Raw genomic sequence first — 26,592 nt, 5'->3', positions numbered from 1 at the left:
GTCATTAATCTAAAATTATAACTAAGTTAGAAAGGCTAGGAACAATTTTAAGCTTTAATAGGAGAATTGTTGGAAGCACAGCGTGCTTTCTCATAGGGAGTGGCTAAGGCATAGTCCACTGCATCTTTTGAGTGAAGACCGTATACATACTTGAAGCAGAGAATTGCTCTGACAAAAAGCTGGCTTCTTTCGGTGATGTAAATTTGGTTCTATGGAACGGTAATTCCAGAAAAATCAGAACTAAAAGCAAGGAGGGCTGGAGACTAAAGCAGTTGCAAGAGAAGAAAGCAGGGCTGCAGTTCTTAAGACTGAATGCAGACATTAACACTTGGCTAAGGAATGTACAGCAGTCTTGCTCATTGAAACTTTGTTCTTCCAAGGCAAAAACCCACCAACACGATACCATGGAGGATGCAAGGCAGCACAGCCAGAGGATAAGTTAAGCAGCCAGCACAACATAATGAGACTTTAGAACTATGCCTGGCTACCTCAGGGCATCAGGACCGAAGAATTACAAACTATCCTTCGTTCACATGGAAACATCTTCCCCACCAAGAGCTACAACAGTTGGTGCCTTGACAGCATTAACAACTGAAATCAGAGGATTTATGAATAAAACCAACATCCTCCCTTTTCCATTCACATGCACATTTTGACTGCTGTTCTGCATCCAGGCAAAATAGTTTTATGCCCCCACCCACCACTTTCGAGGGCATTCGCTGATTCTTTGTCTCACCATCTGCTACTTCACATCTCTCCCCTTATATTCATCCTTACAAAACCCCTCAATTTGACTATTTTCTGCCATCTACCCAGCCAAAATCACCACAAAGTCAGACCAAAGCCTTTCTCCCAACTTCTGTAGCATCTTTGATTCTTTGAAGGGCTTCATTCTGTATCAATCTGCTTACATCTCCTTTAAACCCTCGCTCATCACCCTCCCAGTCCTAATTGAGTTTCCACAAGAAATCACCTCCCATTTAGCATTCTCTGCACTGAGCAACTCCTCACCAGAAATAATTTCAATTTGTCTCAGCTCTCCTTTCCTTCTCTCACGCAATCGCACCTCTTACTCTCCACCTAAACACTTTTGCCTCATATTAATGGCCACTCATTCAACTTCACCGCTTACCATGGCCTCTCCACTCATGTCTCCAACACCACTTTATTTCTCTTATCCATTATCCTCCTTCAAATTTAGTACTATTGGATCTGTCCCACCAATTAACTTACCACCATACGCAAAAACTTCCAAACTGACTAACCGTTGGCCCTCCATTTGGCACAATGCCTCTCCAGCTGTAGATTTATACATCTCCCTCAGCCCCACCTTTGATGCACATCCCAACTAAAGTCCTCATCTTCTCCCATTCTGCTCATTTACTTCTAGTGCAGCCCTCGCCTTTATTTCACATTGAGCATTGCTGGCAGACAACTGGCTTAATCATCCATTGACAGATCCACCTTGATCACATTGAGCTTTATTGCACCTTGCTCTACTCTCGCCACAATAGCCAATTCACATTAGGCTCACCCTGGGAGGGTAAAGATACCCCATCATCCTTACTAAAACAAGATTATCTGGTCATCATCATATTACTGTTTCTGGGAACTTGCTGTGCATAATTTGGTTGCCACATTCCCTACACTTCAAACTGACTAAAATTCAAAAGTACTTTCTAGGCTGCAAAGCACTGAGATATCCAGTGGTCGAGAAAGGTGCTATATAAATGCACGTCTAAATCCCGGACCCTTGTACCCCCACCCCCTCAACTACAAATGCAAACAAGCAATACTGTATTTTGTTTCCCAAGACAGAGCTTACCCATTCACTTGCCTATGGCTCCTAACTTCCTTCTGCTATGAACTCAAGCCATACCCAAATCCCCTTGCCACATCATCTCTGAACCAAACCCCAGCCTCTCCAAGCCAATTTCACCCAGGAATCCAATCTTCTGCTTCATCAAGTCCATTCCAACTTAACACCTTGTCACCCAATTTCCCTCCATTTAGGCTATATTGGAAATTGTTTCCTCTTATCAGCCTGGCCTTGACATTTCAAAACAGCCATTATCTTTTTCTTAAATGTTGAACCCTTCCTTCCTCAGTAACTACCAACCTCCCTTTCCAAGGTCACTGTTGATTTCAGATCTTTCCCACAATTCACTAATTGAATACCTCCAACCAGTTCCCACCCTTTCTACAGCACCAAAATTCCCTAACCAAAGTCTTGAATGACAGTGCCTCCAAGTGACCCAGAAGCATTATCTTCCTCGGACAGTCAATTATACAATCTATTTCCAATGCCTCTCTTCCATTACCCAGCTAAGCGGTTATCCTCATTTGGTCCACTCTTACCTATCCCACTGCAGCCAGAACAATTCCAGCAATTATCTTCCCATTCTTGCATTGGTAAGCAAAACTATCCAAAGGATGTTGGGAGAATAAGGACCCATCTGGTTGACAGAGATACACTTGACAATCATAGGTTTTCCAGAGTGTGCCATAGCCAATCAGTTGGGTAACCCTGGTGATTATGACCTACATGGTCACAACCACCTCTACTGACACTACTACCCAGAATGACAGAATAAATGGGAATACTAACCTATGCTTAGTTACCTCAGATAAGATATAGGAAATGCAGGCAAGTGAGATCAGCATTTTTTCCCAGTCAGGAAACTCAATTCACATAGTGGAGAGGAAGGCAATAAAGGTACATAGCCTCATGCTAATCTAAGAGGTAAGGGTCATATATCACAAGGCACGAACCCCAGGTTTCACAAGTTCGTCCACTAGTGCCAATCCACTATTTAGTTACGCTTGGATGCTAAAGGAGAGGGCAAAAGGGAAGAGGGAACAACAACTTGGGACAGAAGTTAAGAGAGAACAGGAAAGGAAAGAGATCACAAATTCAAATTACCAAGGAACATAAAACATGTTCTAACAACACAAAACCAACAAATGGAAAACTAAGTTAGGGATTGAGCCACTAAAGCATGAGCAAGAAAACCTAACAGGTAATAACTCAAAATGGCAGAAGTATTGAATGGCTATTTAGCTTCAGATTTTAGTAAAGAATGTGGATAATGTAATAGACACTACTAGAGGATGAGCTTAAAAGGATTGAGAACTGGAGGAAGCAGGAAACAAAGTAGCAAAGCTAAAGAGAATTAAGTCCAAGTATGCTGGCAGATAGCTACTGCTCTTCCAATATACAAAAAGGGAAATAGAACAAAGCCTGAACACTATAAACCTGTTAACGTCAATAATAGGGAAGGTACCAAAATCTACATCAAAAAGGTAACAGAGCAGCATTCAGGGAGATCCACCATCACTTTCAGGGTATCTAGGGATGGGTAATTGATACCAGTCTTGTCACCACATCTCAGGAACGAATCATGTCTACTCATCTGCCATTTAAGGCTACTATTCTTAGGTCCCTATGAATGACAGCTTTTATTCAAGCTTTAATAGAAGTCAGCAAGTTGAACTGCCCTTCCAATTTAACATTTCATAGCATTCAGAGCAGCTCTGTTTAAGAGGCTTTCACGACAAATATAGAAGCAAAACTCAAGTTCCTTCCATGTTTAGCGCAAGCTCAGTTATTTTTCTATTAGACCCATTACACATAGAACTTGGATGTGAATGCCATTCTTTCCTCAAGCACTGTGCTTTAAATCTAATCCCATTGGTTTTGCACATAGACTCTTTAATCTACTGATATTGTATTCTTAAAACATGGAGACTAGCCTCATTTCCTGATAGGCAAAATTGGATTTAAAAATATCGCCAGTCAACTGAGCTTCCTGAATAAAACAGTTTTTCTTTTATTCTTTGCTACTCTGCTCTTTTAATTCAGTAACGTTTCCAATGGATTAGTAAACATGATCAGCCTGCATCTTATTGATTTATCAATTTAAAATGAGTATTACCTGAAAACTGATTTAGACACAGCTTTGGAGAGGACAGGGTTTCTTCACCTTGTTCTGTTGATTGAGCCAGATATTCATGAAGCTTCTGCACTAATGTATTCAGCTTGCTTTCACTGTAAAAGTAAGAGTTACAGTATTTTTAAAAAGTACTATGTTGTCCAATCTATTTGGAGTGCAATTACAGACACCCAAAATTAGGCAGCTGTTTGGCAGCAACTCAAAGCTTAAAAACTATTCTGGCAGTGATGACAAAGCAACATCAGGAGCTTACAAGTAGGCTACCTGCCTGACCACATGGTCAGAAAACAGTGCATGATGCATGTTAATTTCAATTTTGGGGTTTTATAAAATCATTTGCTACCTTCTGCAACTATTTAATGAATAACCTGCCTTTACAAATTTGCATAATCCAGATAAATAATTTTATTTGCTGTAGACATACTGGATTCAACAGTCTATTATCATGGCATCATACTGTCTTCAAATTGGATATTAAATACAGATTTTCAGGCCAAAACAAGTATGTTTGCTATTAAAGTATCAATATGAATTGTATCAAGGAACATTTCCTGTAAGCAACTTGCCCTTTCAAAATCAACAATAGAACTTATACAAGTATACCTTTTCATAAGATGTATCTGCCAATGGTTGCTTAAATGCACAACATATTACAAATATGCGCTGAATATTCCTTATTTGAAAATCTCCATAGTCATCCCCCTTAGCAGCAACCATGTAAAATTTCCCCAAATGTGAAGCTGGCAAACCTACAGCTTCACATTTTTTTCTAATACATCCATTGGCAATCTCAACTAGTTTAGTGACCTGCTCAAAATATTCAACAAGAATATTCAGACAGGACCTACCCTTCACTAATCCCCGCTGACACTCTAATCAGCTTACACCTGTCTAAAGTGCTCAGCCACAGATAATAAATTCCACTAATTTCCCCACAACTGAAATTAAACTGAGATCTGTAGTTACCTGGTTTCTCCCTCCCATCTTAAACAAGAGTGAAATCTGCAATTTTCCAATCCAACGGTGCAATTCCAAAATCTAGAGAGCACTAGAAAATTATGATCAACGCTTATGCAATTTCTTCATCCATTTCTTTTAATACTCTGGTGTGGAAAAAAGAAACATCAGGTCCTGAAGATTTGTCTGCCTTAAATACTATTATTTTCTCCATTGCTATTTTCTTACATGTTAAATCTAGTTACTTCCTTCCCTGGGTATATTTTTAGTTTTTCTTTTACCATTGGTATTTCATCTCCTAATGTGAAAATGAATACAAAGTATTCATTTAACAAGCCTGCCTTTACAGCCTCTAATAGGCCCATAAGAGAGAGCAATAGGGGAAAATATATTTATACAAACTTTAGTTAGGTTTTTGATAACCTTTGCACATGTTTTTCCATATTTCTTTTTGTACCTTATTTTCTCTTTACCTTTGTTATTATTTATAGCTCTTCCAGTCTCCTGAATTACTTTGTGCATTTGTGTAATTAACGAGACACCAGAAGGATCACTGTTTGAGCCTCAGCTATTTACAAACTGTATCAACAGAGATGAGGCAATTGAGCATAATGTATCCTGGCTAGTGGACAATACAAAGCAAAACAGTTCACTGAGTTATATAAATGTGTGGCAAGAACGTGGCAGACAGAATATTAATCTGGAGAAATTTAGTTATAATTGACAGGAAAAACAGAAAAAAGGCAAGATTTGAAAAATAAAAGCAAAACACAATGCTGGAAATCCAAAATAAAAACAGAAAATGCTGGAAGAACTCAGGTCTGGAAGCATCTGCGAAGAGAGAAACAGTTAACATTTCAAGTCCATATGACTCTTCAGAGTTAAAGAGAAGCAGAAATGCTATGGATTTTATACTGTTTAAGAGGCGGTGCAACAAAATGGAAGGTCAGGGATAGGTGGGAGCTCAGGAGAGATCGACAAAGATTTCATAGACACAAGACAAACGGAGTGTTAATGGTTGTGTTAAAGACTAAAGAAGGTGCTGATAGTGGCATAAAGGTAAGATAGCAGAACATGGGTTAGTGGTCTGTGAAAGCACAACACAAACAAGTGCCAGATGGCCCTGTGCGCAGGGGCAGTGGCGTTGGGGGAAAAAAATTTTAAATGGAAAAAATAAATAAATATTTTTAAATCAGATTTAAAAAGGCATAAAGATGGAGGAGTGTGTTCATGGTCTAAAGTTGTTGAACTCAATGTTCCAAAGGCTGTAAAATGCTTAATCGGAAGATGAGGTGCTGTTCTTCCAGTCTGCATTGGGCTTCACTGGAACATTGCAGCGGGCCAAGGATAGATATGTGGGCATGAGAGCAAGATGGTGTGTTGAAATGGCAAGCAACAGAAAGGTTGGCTCTTGCAAGGTAGTTATCCAATCTGTATTTAGACTCTTCAATGCAGAGGAGACTTCATTGGGAGCAGCGAATACACTAGACCAAATTGAAGGACGTGCAAGTGGACGTCCACTTTACCTGAAAGGAGTGTTTGGGGCCTTGAATGGTGAGGAGGGAGGAGGTAAAGGGGCAGAAATGCTGAGTTTTTCCAGCATTTTCTGTTTTTATGAGGAGTTGGGAAAAGCACTCAGAGGGACCTGGGTGCCCTTATATATAAATCACAAAGTTAACAGAAAGCAACATGTGAAGAGGGCATACAGTAGAGCATATACCTCAATGTTATGACAATTAAGCAGCTCATTCTTGAGGCATTCCCTGCCTGGTTAATGCTCTGTAACTACAAAGCTGAGATAAGAAATCTTTTTATTAAGAGCTTCCAAATCATTGAGGAGGCTTTAAGCCAATTTACATTCAACAAACTGCTCCAAAAACTCAGCTCACATTGACAGCTGTGACAAATTGCACCATAGCAGCTGAGACAATCACAACATTCTAGAAGAAAAGGTCAGACCCTTCCAGGATCCGAATCTGGATTCGCATTTTCACCAAAATCAGTTCTTCTTTGAGCCATATCCTGTGTACCAATTTTTGTTGAAATCCATCCATTAGGTTTTAGTATATTGTTTACAAAGGCAAAAACATTCCTTCCGCCACTGAAGGTGGGCAGAGCTAATTAGGAAAGCATATAGTATGTAATACTTTTACAACCAAAGCTGATGTTATTTGCTGAGCAAGCCAAATCCCAGAGAGAAACTTGTCTTACTGATCATAATCTTTGTTTTATATTTTGAAAATGAGGGAAATCACTACTGGTCCCAGAAGCATAGAATCCCAATAACACTTTTAGGATTTTAAAATTTAAAAAATTAACAAATAGTTTAAAACAAACTTAAGCTCAAAAGATTAAAGTTACACAGTTAAAACAGTTTTACAAAACATCTCAAAAAACCCACTTGGTCAGGACACACAAGTGAACTACTTGGCAACAGCTCCCTTACAGATTTTTAACCATAAGTGCCTCTTCCACTTGTCCAACTGGATGGGACTGCACTTGTCTGGATCTATTCCCTCTATTTTTCATTTACATACTTCCCTTAGTGTCATCGCCAGGAAAATCGTCAGTTTTCACTTGCACTGACGACATCCAGCTCTCCCTTATCTCAGCTTCTAGAGTCTTCCATTGTCATTAAACCACTTTTCTGGCATCCATTATTGGATGAGCAGAACTTTCCTCCAAATAAATACTGAGAAGACAGAAACCATTGTCTTTAATTCCCATCACAAACTCCATTCCCTAACCTCAGATTCCACCCCTCTCCTCATCAATTTTCTGAGGCTGAACCAGACTGTTCACATCCTTGGTGTCATATCTGATCCAGAGATGAGCTCCCAACAACATATCCATACCATAGTTTAGGGCTGCCTACCCTCACCTTCACATCATTCCTGAAGTGTGGTCCCCAGAATTGGACACAATACATCAGTTAATTCTGAACCAATGCTTTATAAAGGTTTACCATAACTTTAGTACTCTACACCTTTGAGAAAGCCCAGGATGCCATATGCCTTTTTAATTGCTTTCTCAATCAGTCCTGCCACCAATTTATGTACATATATCCCAAGTCCTTCTGCTCTAGCACCAGCATTTTATATTGCCTTTCCTCATTCTCGCTACCAAAATATGTGTCACGTGAAATTTCTCTGCATTAAATTTCATTTGCCATATGTCTGCCCATTCCACCAGCCTACACCCTCCTGAAATCAATCACTATCCTCTTCACAATTCACAACACTTACATGCTTTATTGTGTCTTGCAAACCCAAGTCAAGGTCATTAATATAGATCATGAAAAGCAGTGGGCCTAATATCAACCTGTAGAGAACTAAAAAAACTACTACCCTCCTCCAGTCCAACAAACAACCGTTCACCACTACCGCTTCCTGTCACTCAGCCAACTTTGTACCTATGCTGTCACTTTGCTGTTTCAACTTTGCTGACAAACCTGTTTGTGACACTTTCAAATGCCTTTTGGAAGTCATCATTCACCACATCAACCCTCATCTCAAAAAACTCAAGTTAGCATACAATTTAGTAATTGCTCAGCTTATCTTTACACCCTTTTCGAAACAAGGGTGCAACATTTGTAATTCTCCAGTCCTCTGGCACCATCCCTGTAAAGGGGATTTTGAAAGTTTATCAGTGCTTCCACAATTTCTACTCTTACTTCCCTCAGTATCTTTGGATGCATTAGATCCAGTCCTGGTGACTTAACTTTCAAATACAGCCAAAGTTTCTAATGCCCACTCTATCAATTTTTAGCATATCCAGTGTTAACTTCTTCCCCTTTCACTACATCTTTAGCAGCATCTTCCTTGGTAAAGATAGGTCCAAAGTGCTCATTCAGTACTTCAGCCAAGCCCTCTGCCTCCATGCGTAAATTCCCTTTTTGGTTCCTTATTCTGGCACTGGGTTAGCAATCTGGGCACCTTCCCTCAGACAGCATTTACTTGCATTTGTTGGGCAGGACAAGTTTCTGTATTTACTCCTTCCCTACACATCAACTAGATTTCCCTTCCCTGTGATAAAAACAAAAAACTGCGGATGCTGGAAATCCAAAACAAAAACAGAATTACCTGGAGAAACTTAGCAGGTCTGACAGCATCGGCAGAGAAGAAAAGAATTAACGTTTCGAGTCCTCATGACCCTTCAACAGAACAGCTGTCGAAGGTTCATGAGGACTCGAAACGTCAACTCTTTTCTTCTCCGCCGATGCTGCCAGACCTGCTGAGTTTTTCCAGGTAATTCTGTTTTTGTTTCCCTTCCCTGCAAACTGTCAAAGTTTCACACTCTTCTTCCTGCACCTGAATCTCCGTGTGGTGTGGCTGTGTTCTGGAGTAAGCTATCCATATAGTCCTCACCCTCTCTTCCATATTGCAATGTTTCTAACACATACTCCATCGCAATAACTCCAAGCCAACACTAGTATTATTAAGAGCTCAGAAAGACAATGGAAAATTAAAGCGAGAAGGAGACAGTTCAAGCTAACCTATGATAGTTCCCTTTAAGATCTTGATTGAATTAGAGAGAAACGCTTTCTAAAAACAGTCACAGAAGTTTTTTTTTTGTTAAAAGGATGGGTTTAAGCTGCAAGCTCTTAAAACACAAATTTAAGAGTTGGTTACAATATAAAACATATATACACATAAAACAACTAGCACTAAGAACTGAATACTCAGCAAATTATGTACTGCTACAGGAACTAGACAGTTATAACAAGAAAACACCACATCAAATAATTAACAGCAATGCTGAATAGGAAATGAAAATCTCTTACCCTGAGCACTAACAGCCTAACAGAAAATAGTCAAGAGACCAAGAATGTTGAGCAAAAATAATTCTTAAATTATGATTCCAAGAATCTGTACCTAACATTAAGCAGAAAAGGAGATTTTGCTTTAAAACTGCTGCAGAGGACCATAGTTTTTCCCCTAAAACTACAAATCCAATTGCATCAAATAATTAGATTTTGTAAATAGTGTTTTAAAATTATAACTGTACATTGGAACTGTTAAAAAACAAAAACATGCTTTCTCCCAACTGAAGCATTATGTTTAATGTAAACAAAATGCAAATGGTTTTACTACGTTATACCAAAATAATGTCTGAGTAACAAAAAAGAATGTCTGATTTTATGCCAAAAACATACAATTGAATGCACTAGCCAGGAATCCAACAGCAGCTAATTTAATTGTCAACTGGTGCATCTGTTAGAAGCACAGAACCCATTAATTCCAAAAGCATAATACAGAGCAGCCAAAGTCCATAAGTGAAATGTACTGGTAGTGGGTAATAGCATTTTGAGAAAATGTGAATTAGTGTGCTACAGGCAATTCTTTCCCCAAGGGAGTTAGTTCACATATTGGTCAAGATTCTGTAGCAGTGAAGGATCAATGTTCACCATTCATTTCACTGGCAAATGCCCACACAGTGGGGGCTTTTGGGCAGCACTTTGAAGATCATTTCCAGCAGACCGCCCTCCATAGGGAATCCATGCTATGTATGAGCACAGTAAGCAAGTGAGATTCATCAACCAGATTGAAAAATCCTCAATGAAACATGCAGAGTCTAAAGTAGAAAGTATGAGTATAAAATATGTATAGGTTTAATTCAATGTCAAATCAAATGTGCAGAAAGTAAACAGAAAAAAAGATTGAGATAAGAAAAAAAATGTATTTTTAAAAAATCTCTAGCATTAAATTATGAAGGAATGAGACTCCAAACTTGTAAAATTAATTTTTCAGTATCAGAAGTTGGCAGCAAGATTTAGCATGCTATGAATGCTGCAGCACTACATTTTTCTGTCTTTAACAGGCAAATACACTCTTATATGGATATTAGTGCTGAGCCTATTGCCATGGTGCTGTTACACCACAGCCTGTGGAGGAGCAGGGTAAATCTGACATAAACTTCATGATTTTGGAGTTTAACTTCACAGGTGTGGATACAATGGTAAGCACTAATGGCCTTACTATTGTTCTTAATGTAAAATCCAGGTCAGTGCTTTGTATATTGATTTGACTTATGAAAGACACTCAGTATACAATGATTGATTTCTCCCACTCCACTGCTGATGGTGAGTTGGAAGACAGGAAAGGCAGGGGGATGGATAAGAATTGGAGATATTGAGGTAGGTAAGGGAACAGTTTTGAGACTGTTAGGGAAGGAAGGTACATGATAAGTTGAGGTCCGCTAATGTTTTATTTGGTGTCTGTCAAGGTAAATCACAGAATACAATCTGCATCTTAAGTGTGTGTTATGTTTGCATCCTGTTTGTATACACTTTCACTTATCATTTTGCCCTCTATTGCTCTTACCTGCCATTGATTAATAGTTGGTGGAGGGATTGGCTAGAGCTGTAAGAGAATTACTGATGGTGACATGTGGGAACTCAAGGTGGTAAACAAAAAATAAACAAATCAGAATGGCACTGCATGCTCCAATTCACCTGCACTGTTTCAAAGCCTTGGTCCTATTTCGTGCCTTCTCCTTCTCACCCTTGCTCTTAATAGAAGTTTTATCACTACTGTTCTGCATCACTTTATATCTGTGCTCCTTTCCCTTCACATTTCCTCACCATCATCTTACCACACATTTGCCCACCTTTCCTTTTAGCCAGATGCCTACACTTTTGATCCACTTCCAACTCATGTCTCCAGCTCACAACCAAACCTCTTACATTCTTGTTCACTCCAAACTTCATCTCTCACAGCAACTTCTGCTTTACCCTTCATACCTTTTCCTGTGTCCCTCACCCCAATATCCTCAGTCACCTGCACCCTTCCCTAAATGCCTTCCAATTTCATCCTTTACCACTCCCTCATCCAGTTTCATTGCATTTGCTTGGATTTGTATACTACTCTCACCGGTCATCTTTCCCATCAATCCCCACTCACCCCATTTCCCTATCTTCTTCCCGTGTAATCTTCCATTGCAACCTACCTCGATTTGCATTTCGGTCACATCCCAAATCCCTAACCCCTCACTCATTTACTACCAAATTCCCCCACCTGGTGCTACTCCAGTCCTTTCTTCCCCCTTTTCCTAATCAGAGCTTTGAGCCAGCAAGATAACAGATAAGGCTTGGGGCAACAATGGATTGGAGCACATTACAGTCAGTGAGCACACCAAGACCAGCAAGCATCAGCGAGGAGACCCCCAACGTAATTCTAAAATACCATGACACATTGGGATGGTTTGGTACTATGGAAGAAACAGGGAAGACAACAGGCAGGCTGCACTGAAACAACAGGCAGTCAACCTCATGGGATCATAGTAAGTGGACAATCAATGGTGCACCAGAATCATGGGTCAAAGATTGAGGAAAAATAATTTAAAAACAAAAAATGTAGCCATGGCTTTGCAACTTGCACTAAGTCATACTGCAGCACAAACTAGTGGCAGCAAGCTTGCTGTAGCCAGTTAATGTAGCCAAATTCAACTGCATGCATCTACATTACAACAACTGTAATAGTAGGTGCATATGCAAAACTTTTGTTACATATGCAAGCAAAGTAAATGCATTGATTCCTGATTTTCTTCTACAATAGATTATTGGTAGCAATGTGTTAAATAATCACAATTGCTAACTACTTACTCACATTCAGCACCACAAAACATTTTTGCACTGTGCCAACGTATGACTGAACTTCATGTGAAGTTGTGTTCTCAGAATTTACAATCTTCCCAAAGCATATAAGACAGGTAAAACATCTTAGGACAGATGTGTGCACCTTCAAATCATTGGCTAAAGGACTGTAGAAACTTGGAAGTATGTAATTCATCCATATAGTCTGAATAAATGATGCACTGAGCCACTAAGCCTTTAATAAGAAAATATTTTAAAATTCAATGGGTTACAATATTAAGTTTTGAAGTGTTACTGCAGGAAGTAAAGTGACACACTAAATCTAAGGTGGACTTAAATCTTTCACAAATTATTCAGAAAAACACAAATAGGGCCATTAAATTATGTAATATCGAAACAGTACAGATAGCACACACTAGTAAAAGGCAACAAGCAAAAAGAGAAGGGAGCGGAAAGAGCTTACATTTTCTGGCATCTCTAGATGTCACTTACAACTTCAAAGCCAATTAGTTTTGTAGGCAAACCAATGTGTACATAACAAGGTCTTCCAAGTACGTCAGATGAATGCTAGTCAACACAGGAGAACTTCCCGTTCTTTGTTAAGTGCTATGCGATCTTCTGCATTTGCCTAAAGAAGCAGACAGTCCCTCAATTTAACATTGTATCCAAAAGGGAGCTACAACAATTCAGCACTTCCTCAGTATTGCACTAGAGTGCCTAGACCACACTAAGTCCAAGAGCAGATCTTGAACCTTCAAACTCAAAAGGGAGAATATTGCCACTCAGCCAAGCATTCTGCTCAGTCGTAGCATTCTTGCTTAGCAACAAATATAAAGCAAAGCAATAGAGATACAAAAGCAAGAACAAGTTTTAAAATCGTTTGTGACGGATCAACTAGTTAAGGCAACAAAGAACCACTCCCTCACTATGTGCTAAATTAACTAATCTCAAAAATGCAATGGGAGGGGCATTATAGTTGCTTCTTTCATGGGAGGTGGGCATCGCTGCCAAGGCCAGCATTTGTTGCCCATCCCTGCTTGCCCTTGAACTGAGTGGCTTGCTAGGCCATTTCAGAGAGCAGTTAAGAGGGTCTGGAGTCACAGGTAGGCCTGACCATGTAAAATGGGTTATGACAATTGACAAACAGTTTCATGGTGACTATTACTAATTATTTTATTAATTGAAATTAAATTCCAACAGCTGCCATGGTAGAATTTGAACTCATGTTCCCAGAGTATGAGTCTGGGCCTCTGGATTACTAGTACAGCAACAATATCACTACACCACCATCTCCCCTTAGATGCAGGGTTCCCAGTATGAAAGGGACAAGCTTACTCTTAGTTGTAATGCTGAAGGGCCTACATAAATTCACTTCCTAGACTCTTGAAAATGAGCTTCTAAATGATATGGAAGGGCAACAAACATTTATAGAAGTGTAGCCTTGCAATAAATCAATAGCTTCACAGGAGGATTGGAAGACACAAATTATATTTCCATACTTTACTCCTGCATTCCAAGGCCAGAAATGTTTCATTTGATATATAATGAAGGTAAATATAATTGTGTTGTAGGACTCAACTTCACACACTGGGTGGTGCTATGCAACATCAGTTTTTGTTTTGCACAAAATACCACCCTGTGGGTGAAATGTGTTCTGCAGGAGATATTCCTGTTAAAACAATGGAAGACCTTGCTCAACCCCAGTGAAATTACTATCGGAACTGTTAGCTTTCACTGCATAGAATCAGAACGATAAAAAGTGGACCATTTGGCCTGTAATGGCTCTTTGCTTATGCTGTTCAGGAATATTGTTCTTCAAACTAGAACTGGTTTCTGGTCACGTTAACAGTCTTTCACTGGTTATTAATTATTTCAACTTTCATTCCTCCAGAAAGCCAGACTTCATGATCAAATAGCTGCTCAACTCAAACTTTGCTAAATGCAGTGGATGCTCAAATTATTTATCATCTTATTGCTCAATAAGAGGGGTCACAGAAATATTTATAGAAACTTATATGTGCAATTATATATAAGCAGGTCCTACCCTTACCCAACAAAATGATGGATACTATGTTTTACTTTCCCAAACCAATACATAATGTATTTGCTACAATTTAGCTTGGAAAAAAAGACCAAATGACAGCTAAGCCCCTCACATAACTAGTCCAGGGAACAACAATGAGCTTAATGTCAGTAGTAGAAAAGGTATATAACATCTTCACTAAAAGTTCAGATAACTAAACATATGAAGACAATTTAATAGTCACTTGGAACAAGAACTTTGTTGAATTATTTGAAGGGCCAACAAAAAATGAGTAACATGAGGCAATGCAGTGCACGTGGCACACAGACTTTCAGAAAATATTTGATAAGGTGCCACAATAGTCAGGGGATGCAGAGTCAGGGGCCTTGTAGCAGCATGGATTGAAAGATGGCTACAAAACAAAAAATAAATAGGAGTAAATGGAAGCCTTTTGGACTGACAGAAAGTAATGTGGTGCCCTGAAGGTATCTGCACTGTTAATTGTATAGATGATTGAGCCCCAAATTAGAAGTATGGTTTAGAAATTTGCAGATACCAAATTGAGCAGAATAGTTAATAATGTGCAAGGCTTCACCAAAATACAGGAAGACAACAGGCTTACAGTGAGTTGACAAATGGCAAATTAAACTAGTGAGAGGTGATTCAATTTAGCAGGCCATAAGAGTGCAAAGTACAGTATTTATTTAACTTTTGGATTCTATTCCTTTAAATTCCATATATTTAACATTATTTTATCAGTTAGACTTGTACTGGAATGCTGTGTGCAGTTCTAGTCTTTATACTACAAAGCACATCAAAATACTGGAGAAAGTACAGAAAGGATTTAAGGAACATAGGAACAAGAGTAGGCAATTCAGTCCATCAAGCCTGCTCAACCATTCAATTAGATCATGGTCGATCATCTACCACACCACCATTTTCCTATACTATCTCCATATCCCTTGATGTCATTAGTCTCTAGAAATCTATCAATATCTGTTTTGAACATGCTCAATGATTTGAGCTTCCACAGCCCTCGGGGTAGAGAATTCCAAAGATTTATCACCCTCTGAAGAAATTCCCCCTCATCTCAGTCTTAAATGGCCTGCCCCTTATCCTGAGATTATGTCCCCTGGTTAGCAACCCACCAGCCAGGGGAAACATCTTATCTACATCCACCCTGTCACAACCTGTAAGAATTCTGTAAGTTTTAATGGAGTCACCCTTCATTCTTTGAAACTCTAGGGAATACAGGCCCAGTCTCTCCAATCTCTCCTCATAAAACAATCCCACCATCCCATGGATTAATCTGATGAAAGCATAAAAGTAAAATACTGTGGATGCTGCAAAATCTAAAAGAAAAACAAAATGCTGGAAAAATTCAGCAGATCTGACAGCATCTGTGGAGAAAAAAAAGAGTTAACGTTGAGTCTATTTGGCCCTTCTTCAGATCGAAGAAGGATCATACAGACTCAAAACATTAACCCCAATAATCTGGTGAACCTCTGTGTACCAGAATGTTGCCTGGGCTGGAGCATTTCAGCTATGAAGAGAGACTGGATAAGCTAGGGCTGTTTTGCTTACAGCAGAGAAGGCTGAGGGGGGACCTGATACAGGTATATAAAATTATGAGAGGCATAGATAGGGAGAAACCTTTCCCCTTAGCGGAGCCTTCAATAGCCAGGGGGCATAGATTTAAGGAAAGGGGCAAAAGGTTTAGAGGGGATTTGAGGAAAAGTTTTTTCACATTCCCAGAGGGTGGCTGGGATCTGGAGCACACTATCTGAGGGAATGGTAGAGGCAGGAACCCTCACAACATTTAAGTAGTATTTAGATGAGCACTTGAAACGCCATAATATACATGGCTATGGGCCAAATGCTGGAAATTGGATTAGAATAGATAGGTGCTTTATGGCGGGCAGTGACATGATGGGCCAAATGGCCTGTTTCTGTGCTGTATAACTCTGACTCTATTATATTCCTTCTTAGACAAGGGGGCCAAAACTGTACACAATACTCCAGATGCAGTCTCACCAAGGCTCTATACAACTGCAGCAAGACATCTTTGCTCCTGTACTCAAATCCCCTTGCAATGAACTCTTTCGAGTTCAAACCTGCTTCCATCTGTTTCAGATGAAGTTACATGTTTCATAGTTTGCCATTGTGAGATGTGAACTCTTGATCTGGGGGTTACAAACCCAGTACCACAACCACTTGGCTATTGAGGCCAAGCCCCCTTGCAATGAAGACCAACATACCATTTGCCTTCCTAATTATTTGCTGCACCTGCATGCTAACTTTTAGTGACTCATGATCAAAGACACCTAGGTCCCTTTGGATACCCATACTTCCCACCCTCTCACCATTTGAAGAAATATTCTGCCTGTTTTTTCAACCAAAGGTTGCCAAAATTAAAAGTGCAACTATCATGAAAGGTGGAGCAGCTGTGAATCAAATAGAAGATGTAACAGAGGTTTTCAAAATTATTAAGTAGTCCAATAGTGTGGGTGTGGAGAAACCATATCCACTTCTTGTTGAGTCCAAAAAATGGGCATAAATAGGTGATAGGTCAAATAAGAAATTTCTTTACACAGAGCATGTTACACATTCATGCCTTTCTTCACAATAGTTGAAACAGATAGAATTGACATGAGGATATATTGATACATACATGAGTAAAAGGGAATAGAGGGGCAGGGGAATTCCAGGGAAAAGAAGTAATTAGAATAGGAAGAATCTCATATCCTAGAAATTTTCAGCCAAGGAGGCAGCCATTTGACCCAATGTATTTGTGCTGGCCGAAAAACAGGTATCCAGCTTAATCCCACTTCTGGTCCATTCATGAGTTTAGAATTTTGTTTTAATTGAGAGGAGGGTTTCTGTCTCTACCTTTCAGGTAGTGAGTTGCTCTAGCTTTTTAATCAATCTGTCAATTTCTTCAAACCTAAGCCCCCTGGTTACTGACCACTCTGCTGAGAAATACATCCTTCCTACTCATTCTATCTCCATTGTTCCTAATTTCATACACAATTAAATTCAATACCTCAATTAAATCTCTCCTCCTCGTTTCCAAAGAAAATAGTCCCTGCCTATCTAATCTTTTCTCATAGCTAAAATTCTCCAGCCCTGGCAACATTCTCATAAATGTTCTTTGAGAGTTTTTTTTTGATGAGATAAGAGGATTGATGAGGAAACTATGGTGTATATGGACTTCCAAAAGGCTTTTGATAAAGTGCCACATAATAGGCTTGCCAGCAAAGTTGAAGTGCACAAGATAAAAGGGGCAGTGGCAGAACAGATACGAAGCTCGCTGAGTGATATGAAACAGTAGTGGTGAACAGTTGTTTCTCGGACTGGAGGAAGCTACATAGTGCTGCTCCGTAACAGTCAGTACCAGGTCCACTGTTTTTCTTGATATATATTGACTTCGACCTGGGTGTATAGGGCACAATCTCAAAATTTGCAGATGACACAAGACATGGAGGTATTGTGAACTGCGAGGAGGATAGTGATAAATTTCAAAAGGACATAAGACAAACTGGTGGAATAAATGGACAAATTTTACTTTATTAACTGAATTTAAAATCCCTAATAGCTTTGCACGGATTTGAACTCAATGTCTCTAGTTTATTTGTTCAGCTACAATGTGACGAAACCAATATGCCTTCATAACCAACTTAGCTTGTCCTGTTACGTTCAGGGTTTTGTGGACATGCAGTCCAATGGACAAGTGGACATGCGCTACACTTCAACATCCTTGCATTTAATGTATATTCCATTGCATTGTTTGCCCCCCTCCAAATTCATAACCTCACTTCTCTCTATTGAATTCCATTTGTCACTTTTCTGCCCACCTGGCCAGTCCATTCATATTTTCTTGTAATTTACAGCTTTCTTGCTATCAACCACAGATAATTTTGTTAACTATGCCCCCTACAATTAAATCTAAATAATTTATACCACAAAAAGCAAGGGACCTGGTATTTAGCCCTGTGGAACCCTGCTGGACACAGCCGCTTAGTCACATTAACACCTGCCAACCATTACCATTTGCTTCCTGCCACCAGCTAAAATTTGGTTCCAACTTTCTTTCCTTGGATCCCATCTGCTCTTTCTTTTTGACCAGTCTGTCATGTGGGACTTTGTCAAGAGCCATGTTAAAATCCCCATAGACTACCAAGGAGATGCCAACCAACCTCCATGTTACCTCAAAAAATTCAGTCAAGCTGGTCACACACGACCTTCCCTTAGCTCCATGGTGAATGTCCTTAATTAGTCCATGCCTTACTAAATTAAAATGAATACCAATTATTTGCCCACCAACAAGGTTCAGCTGACTGGCCTGTAATTACCTGGGTCCATCCTTTCCTTCCTTATTAAACAATGGCACATCAGCAATTCTCCATCATCATGCTTGCAACCAGAGAGGATTGGAAAGTGATGAGCAGAGCCTTCCTATATCATGCCTTGCCCTCTCAGCAGCCCAAGATACATTTCATTCAGTTCTGGCCATTTACCCAATTTCAAGTATGATAAACTGAATAATATTTCCTCACTACATTTATCTGACTCAATATTCCACATTACTTCTCCTTAACCGCGATGTCTGCATCGTCCCATATTTTGTGAAGACAGATGAAAAATAGCATTTCCACTTCTGCCACCACACACAGGCTACCTTTTTGGTCTGTAACAGGCTAAGTTAGTTATCCTCTTTCATTTTATGTATTTAAGACAGCTTTGGGTTTTTTTTTCTTTTTACTTGCTCATGTGGAGCAGAGATCAGTTGGGTTGATTAGCCTGCGTTGCAGTTCTCATGAAATTCTACATAATAATGGAAACATAAAAAGGGACAGAATGCCCCATTTCAAAATAACAAATTAAATTTGAACATCCTGGGCCTATTTTCGCCAACCTTGTATGAAGCTGCGTGCAATGCCATAAGCGATCTACTCAATATTAAAAATCTTACAGGTACACTGACTTCCTGTCAACTACTAATAAAAATGCAGACATATGAATTTAGAAGAGAAATTTCCAACATAAACCCATCACCATGTAATTATACCCTGCTGTCAGTGGAGGCGCTGCATCAGGAGAATGCAATTACAATATGCAGTTTACAGAGGCAGCTTCTACTATAAATGTGGACATAGTATTTTCATTATAAAATCCTGTCAAAATGGGGACAGTAATTTTTAAAAATTAATTCTTGGGATTAGCACAAGACTGACAAGACAAACGTGCATTGCCCGTTTCTACTTGCCCATAAGAACACGATCACAGAAAATTTCTGACACAGGACACCATCTAGCCCATCGTGTTCGTGGTGGTTGATGTAGCACTAGCCAGCCTAATCCCACCTTCCTGCACTAGACCCTTAGCCCTGCACATCATGGTTCAAGTAGACATTCAAATACTACTTAGAAATGGTTTTTGCTTCTACCCCCCCCCCCCCTCAGACAGTGTCTTCCAGGTCCTTAATACCTTCTGGGTGAAAAAATATTGTTTCCTCATCTGCCCTCTAATTCTTCTACCAATTAATTTAAAACTGTGCCCCGTGGTTTCTGACCCCTCTAAGGTGAACAGGCTGTCACTATTTATTCTATCTAGCTCCCTCAATTTTGTGGATCTCAATAAAGTTCAAGGAAAATAATCCCAACCTATTCGGCCTTTCCTCAAAATTTTCCAGTCCTGCAAACATCCTTGTAAATCTCCTCTGCACGCTCTCCAATGCAATCACATCTTCTCTATAATATGATCAGAACTATATGCAGTAGTCAAATAGTGGTCTAATTAGCATTGTATACAGTTGTAGCATAACCTCTCTGCTCTTGTATTCCATGCCTCCATTGATGAAAGGAAAGTATGCCCAATGCCTCTCAACCACCTGATCAACCTTTCCTAGTACCTTTAAGGATATGTGGACTTACATGACAAGGTCCCTCTGTTTCTCCCCACAACATTGCCCCATTAACTGCATTCTCTTACCTTGTTGCACACCCCAAAATGCATTACCTCAAGCTTCACTCCATTTTCTACTTTTCTACCCAATTGACCAGGCCATCTATATCTTCCTGCAGTCTAAAGCTTTCCTCCTCACTTAACCACACAGCCAATTTTGGTCTCACCTGCAAACTTCTTTAGCATACTCCCTATATTTGCATCTAAACCATTAAACTGCAAAAAGCAAGGAACATAGTACTGAACCCTACAGAACTCCATTGGTAACAGCCTTCCAATTGCAAAAATCCCCTTCAACCATTACCCTTTGTTTCCTGCCACTAAGCCAATCTTTGAACCAATTTGCCACCCTCCCTCAGATCCCAAGGGATTTTCTTTTTTTGCCCAGCCAGCTATATGGGGCTTTCTCAAAAGCTTTGTTAAAATCCAATGTAGACCACACCACATTTCCTCATCAACCCTAATTGTCATTACTTTGTTTAAATCTTTTTTAAAAAGTCAGTAATGAACTTCCCTTAAATTCAGCCTGATGACCTTCTTTGATTAACCTATGCCTTCTTAAATGTTAGTTGCATGGTAGTACAAAACTTGAACACTGTTGAAAAGAGACATTCTGTTGAAGCTTTTCATCTTGCACTCATCAGGACAGATTTGTAAGAACACCAAATCTCAAAGAGAACAACAATATATACTGCACAAGAAGAGGGTGCTGATTGGTTAGCAAGTGGACTCTGATGGTAAAAGCTTTGCCAAAGAGAATGCACCATGGAACAGTTAACTGCCAAGCTTGTTTAAATCCAAACTATACAGGTTGACTCGTCTTTTTTCAGCAGCACTCAAGTTTATACTGTTCCTTAGAATTGATTCCATCACTTGCCCATAACTGTAGTTGTTAAGGGGCCCATAATTACTCATTATCCTTTCCTCCCTTTTTAAACATCTGTACATTAGCAGTCCCCTCAAATATGGTGGTCAGAGTCTCTGCAGTTTCCTTCCTTGCTTTAGAGGTAAGGCATGATAATCAGGGCACTTATTCATCAAATCTTATTAAAATAATCCGCAGCAGCCTTGTCTCATAAGACTAGGGTTAAAATATTTACATTTATTTAATTAACCCTGCACCTAGAAGAACATTTAAATAGTAAATTTAAATGTCAATTAAAGTTATACCCCAATCTGCTTTATTTACCTAAAGTGAAGGCTACTTCTTGTTTGTTTTATAATTATGTGCAGCTACAAGTTCAACGCAAATGTAACTTTATATATGCTTTTAAAAAAAAATAAACCAGAAAAGGGTTAACCAAACGCCAACGTTTCACGGGGTCTAACACCCACCTGGCAAAACCAGATTAGGATTCAAAATGGAGAATCCGAAAAACTGTCCACTGAAAGTGACGTTTGGCCTTCGCATCACTATCTCTCTCCACTCACAGCAACTCTGCTCCACACCGATGAGTGAACAAGTGTCTCCCAAACACCACATCCGCTGTGGGCGCGCGCGCGCACACACACACACACATACACATATATATATATATATATATATATAAACATATACATGCGCATGTAAGTGTGTTTATGGTGCGAAACTTAAAAGATCGCCGCCTTTGAAGAGAAACATAACGTGTAATTGGGGATTTCCCTTTGGGAGAATGAGTTTCCCTAAATGTGACCCCCCTCAAGTTGCAACTGGATAGATAGCTGGCGGAGGAGGCGGGGGTCGAACGTGCACCGGAGGCAGCAAGGCCGCCATTTTTTAAAAATACGGCCTTTGGTGAAACCCGCTAAACGTAATCAGAGGAAGGAGGGAGGGGAGGGAAATAGAGTCAAGAGCCTCGGTGCTATGGCGGCGTCATTTACAATAACCTCCCGGCCTACTAAGTTCAGGACGTGCAGATTCGAGCGAAACAAAATTTGGGGGGGCGGCACTTGAGCCGTTTCTTCCCTCTGTCCGATGCCAGGGGTTTCTCACCCCGGAAAGTACCTGCGCGGCTCTGCTGTCATCTCTCCCGCGGCTCCTGTGGAAGGTGCGGATTTGCTCCTCTCATCGGCGGCGGCTCTTCCTCGCTTCCCCCTCCCGCTCCCGGCCCCGGCCCCGCCACTTCACTCTTTACCCTCGGGCCTGTTTTCCAACCCCCCCACCCCCCCCACTACTACCCCGCCCCCTCTCGCTCTCTTCCTCCCGGCTGTTTGTCCGCCTACACCCCGAGCAGACAATACCGCGCCATCGCTCTCTCTCCCCGCCCGCTTCACCGACGCACAATCCTGCTCCGCCCACTCCCCCCCTCCTTCCCCTTTTCAATTGGTCCTGCCGCCTCCAGTATCCTCTTCACCGATTGGTCAGTACAAAGGGCACGTGGTACCCGCAGCGCTTGGCCTACCCATTTCACATGAAAAACATTTTTTTTAAGCTCAGGATGGAAACCTCATGACAATCACAACCTTTCTCCCATTGGGAACATGTTTTTTGGGGGAGGAAAAGCATCCCACTCACCATCTCGCCGGCCAAACTAAAATTTTAGATGAACCATCCTCCCGCCTCGAGTGATCACCATTGCCGGGAAGAAAGGAAGGTTGTTCCTATGGTGACGAAGGCTGTCAGCAAGAAAGGTCATGTGACTTTCTCTCTCCCCCAATAAGAATGTGGATTCAACCTAGTACGTCATGGAAAGATTGCCTCCGGCAGTAAGCTTTCAAACAATTGGCTGCTTTTGCTGCTTCCATGCGTTGATTGGCTGGTAGAGATGTTGCCTTGGTAACCATGTTGCTATGGCTATTGGGATGTTCTGTGAAGTAGCCAGCTATGGAATATTACTTAGATTAATTTTTTTTTGAAAATTTAATTCAATTTAATGTACCTTGGTAGTGCTGAACTTGAATATTGCTGAAAAGAAAGACATGTTCCCGAAGATTTTCATATATTTTCATATGTGGTATAAATTTTTCTGATCATTTGAAATTTGGCATTCTTGTATTTGCCCCGGTGAGTGCAAGACAAAAAGCATTGGTAACGTGGCTCTCTTTCCTGCAACATCAGATTTACAACATATGAATTGTGGTTGGCGAATTCAATTTTATACTGTCTCTCCATGTTCTTGATACACTTTGGTACAAAGAACATGTAGAGACAGTATAAAATAGAGGATACTATTCTAAAATGCGTGCAGGAGCAGAGAGACCTAGGTGTATATGTACATAAGTCATTAAAGGTGGCAGGACAGTTATAGAGAGCTGTTTCTAAAGCATACAGTATTCTAGGCTTCATTAATAGGGGCGTAGAGTACAAGAGCAGGGAGGTTTTGATGAACTTAAGGCACTGGTTAGACCTCAGCTGGAGTATTGTGTACAGTTCTGGGTGCTACACTATAAGAAGGATGTGAACAAATTGGAGAGAGCGCAGAAGAGGTTTACAAGAATGGTTCCAGTGATGAGGCACTTCAGTCATGAGGAAAAATTGGAGAAGTTGGGACTGTTTTCCTTGGAGAGGAGACTTTCAAAATAATGAGGGGTCTGCACAGAGTAGATAGGGAGAAACTATTCCCGCTCGTAAACGGATCGAGAACCAGAGGGCACAGATTTTAAGTGTTCTGCAAAAGAAACAATTGCGAGGTGAGAATTTTTTTTCCACACAGTGAGTCATTGGGATTTGGAATGCACTGACTGGAAGTGTGGCGGAGGCAGGTTCAACTGAGGCATTCAAGAGGGCATTAGACGATTATTTAAATAGAAACAATGTACAAGGTTACAGGGAAATGCTCAGAGAGCCGTGCAGACACAATGGACCGAATGGCCTCCTTCTACAGCGTAACAATTCTGTGATCTGTGATCCTGTGAACATTTTCTCCACATTTGTGGTAAAATTAATAGTGTTCTATAGTCCAGGCAAAACAGCAATTAAATATTTGTATATAAATAGTAGTAGTGATCTGCTTAAGGGCAGACCTTTGTTCTTCACATGAACGTACAAATTAGGAGCTGAAGTAGGCCATTTGGCCTTCGAGCTTGTTCCACCATTCAATAAGATCATGCCTGATCGGATCGTAACCTCAACTCCACATATCTGCCTACTCCCGATAGCCTTTCAACCCATTGCTTATCAAAAATCTGTCTACCTCTCCCTTACAAATATTCAAAGACTCTGCTTCCACCACCTTTCAATAATGAGAGTTCCAAAGACTCACAATCCACTGAGAGAAAAATATTCTTCCCATCTCTGACCTAAATGGGCGACCAGTTATTTTTAAATAGTGGCCCCAAATACTAGATTTTCCCACAAGAGGAAACACCCTCTTCACATCGACCCTGCCAAGACCCCTCAGGATCTTATATGTATTGCTGAAAAAAAGAGGTATGTCTAAGCTTTTCATCTTGCACTCATCAGGACACTTGCAAGACCTCTAATATAAGAGGGGAAATCAACAATTTATACTGTATTTGAAGAGAGTGCTGATTGGTTGGCAAGTGGCATTTCATGGAGAATGCACCACTGATGGTGACTGACAGTTAACTGCCAAGCACTGTTTGAAATTTAAACCAGGCAGCCTGACCCTGATTGGTCAAGGTATTCTCCATGGCAATGCCACTTGCCAACCAATCAGCACTCTTCACATACAATATAAATTGCTGTTGTTCCCCCTTATATTGGTATTCTTGTGAGCTTCCTGATGAGTGCAATACAAAAAGCTTAGACATGTCTCTTTTTTCAGCAATGCTCAAGATCATATATGTGTTATGACCACAGCTGGTGCTAATTGCTGTGCAAATCGCAGAGGGAAACTTGGTTTATGGGCCACAAACTTTTTTTTGTATTCTGATAACAAGAAGATGTGCCGATCTCGGCAATAACTGTCCAGTTACAATTTTGAGTATTTTTAAAAACTAAAAGTAGAGGTTTTATTAATGAAAAATAAAAGGAAACTTAAGCACATAAAATTACAGTTACAAAATTAAGGTAAGTCTTACAAAACATTCCCTCAAAACTCTACTTGGTCAAACCCACAAGTAACTACCTTCCAGGCAACACTCCCTTAGAGGTGTTAACTAGAAAGGAAATCCAGTAATATTACACAAGGCAAACTGCTGTAGCTTCAGTAAAGGTGTACCACATGACCTTCATGTTCTTCCACTCTGCGTCTGACTCCATGTACTTCGGAAAAATTAAATCGGCGGCGGGCATGTTCAGACTGCGGTTCCAAAGGGGAACCGGCAGTCTGTATGAAGAGCGGCCAGGCAACCTCCTTTAGGCTGTTGACCATGTCTAGTTACCGGGCAGCACAAGAGGTGAGGGCAAAGGAGGAGGAGGGAGGCAGGCTCAGGGTAGGCCAGCGGGGGTCCACTGTGCCCCTCGGTTCTCAGATGCCTGCCTTGCTGTCCTCCTCGAAGAGGTGTCCAACCATCGGAATGTCTTGTTTCTGGAAGATGGGAGGAGGAGGGCCCCCCACATCACCAGGCAGGCGTGGCAGGAGGTGGCAGAGGCTGTTAGCTCTCACGATGCTGTGCAGTGCACAGGAATGCAGTGCCGCAAGCGCTTCAATGATTTGCTGCGCTCTGGAAGGGTGAGTACCATGTCAGCCTTGGCCATTTTACCCAGCAGGTAGCCTTAGCCTTTGAGGACCCCCCCTCCAGTGTTGTTACTGCATTGGGCATTTGGCGCACGCTGGATGGGCAAACAGATAGTGACCATGCTTGCATCAGCCTTAGTGGTTGAGGAGAAGATGGGTTCTCCCCGCAGCATATGTTGGTGTTTGTCACATTTAAGTAGTCTGAGGGCAACTAATTGTAGCACCCGCAAATGTAAGCGTAAGGTAAGTTAGGCACTCCACGGGTTTCTCACTGGTGATTTTGTGTTGGCCCTAGATTAAAGAATGTTTCGTTATGTACGTCTGAGCGACGTTTGTTGTTCATTTTGGTGGGAATAGAGTCCACTTTTCTGACCGTGGCTGAGGGTGTTTCCTTTGTGCTGCATTTGTATGTTTTACAGACATCTCATGAGTGTTTGAGTGGACATTGATGTTTCTGTACTAATCCCTTGGTTGCAGCTGATGAGGTGGAAGATGTAGGACCTAAGTGCTACATGTGGATGCACCAAGCAATGCTGGTCC

The 26,592-nt window shown here is 40.6% G+C and overlaps 1 protein-coding gene across 11 annotated transcripts in view; it reads right to left on the bottom strand.

The window, feature by feature from the left end:
- The window catches only part of atrx (ATRX chromatin remodeler), a 179,830-nt gene extending 156,725 nt beyond the window's left edge, over nt 1-23,105 (bottom strand). For 5 of the 11 annotated variants that reach the window (XM_041195415.1, XM_041195416.1, XM_041195417.1 and 2 more), the window contains exons 1-3: nt 22,464-22,510; nt 4,920-4,991; nt 3,936-4,048 (exon numbers count right to left, since the gene is read on the bottom strand). In XM_041195415.1, the coding sequence (XP_041051349.1) occupies nt 3,936-4,048; nt 4,920-4,991; nt 22,464-22,495 (217 nt within the window). In that variant the 5' untranslated portion in view covers nt 22,496-22,510. Of the gene's footprint in view, nt 1-3,935; nt 4,049-4,919; nt 5,057-21,826; nt 21,848-22,463; nt 22,606-22,985 lie in introns of those variants that run through there. The other 6 variants (XM_041195422.1, XM_041195424.1, XM_041195420.1 and 3 more) reach the window with 6 other exon arrangements.
- Between the last annotated feature and the right edge of the window lie 3,487 nt (nt 23,106-26,592).

Source organism: Carcharodon carcharias, chromosome 9 (genome assembly GCF_017639515.1).
Source record: "Carcharodon carcharias isolate sCarCar2 chromosome 9, sCarCar2.pri, whole genome shotgun sequence".
Lineage (NCBI taxonomy): Eukaryota > Metazoa > Chordata > Chondrichthyes > Lamniformes > Lamnidae > Carcharodon > Carcharodon carcharias.
Note: the sequence above shows the minus strand (reverse complement) of the source record. Positions and strands in the feature narration are given on the sequence as shown.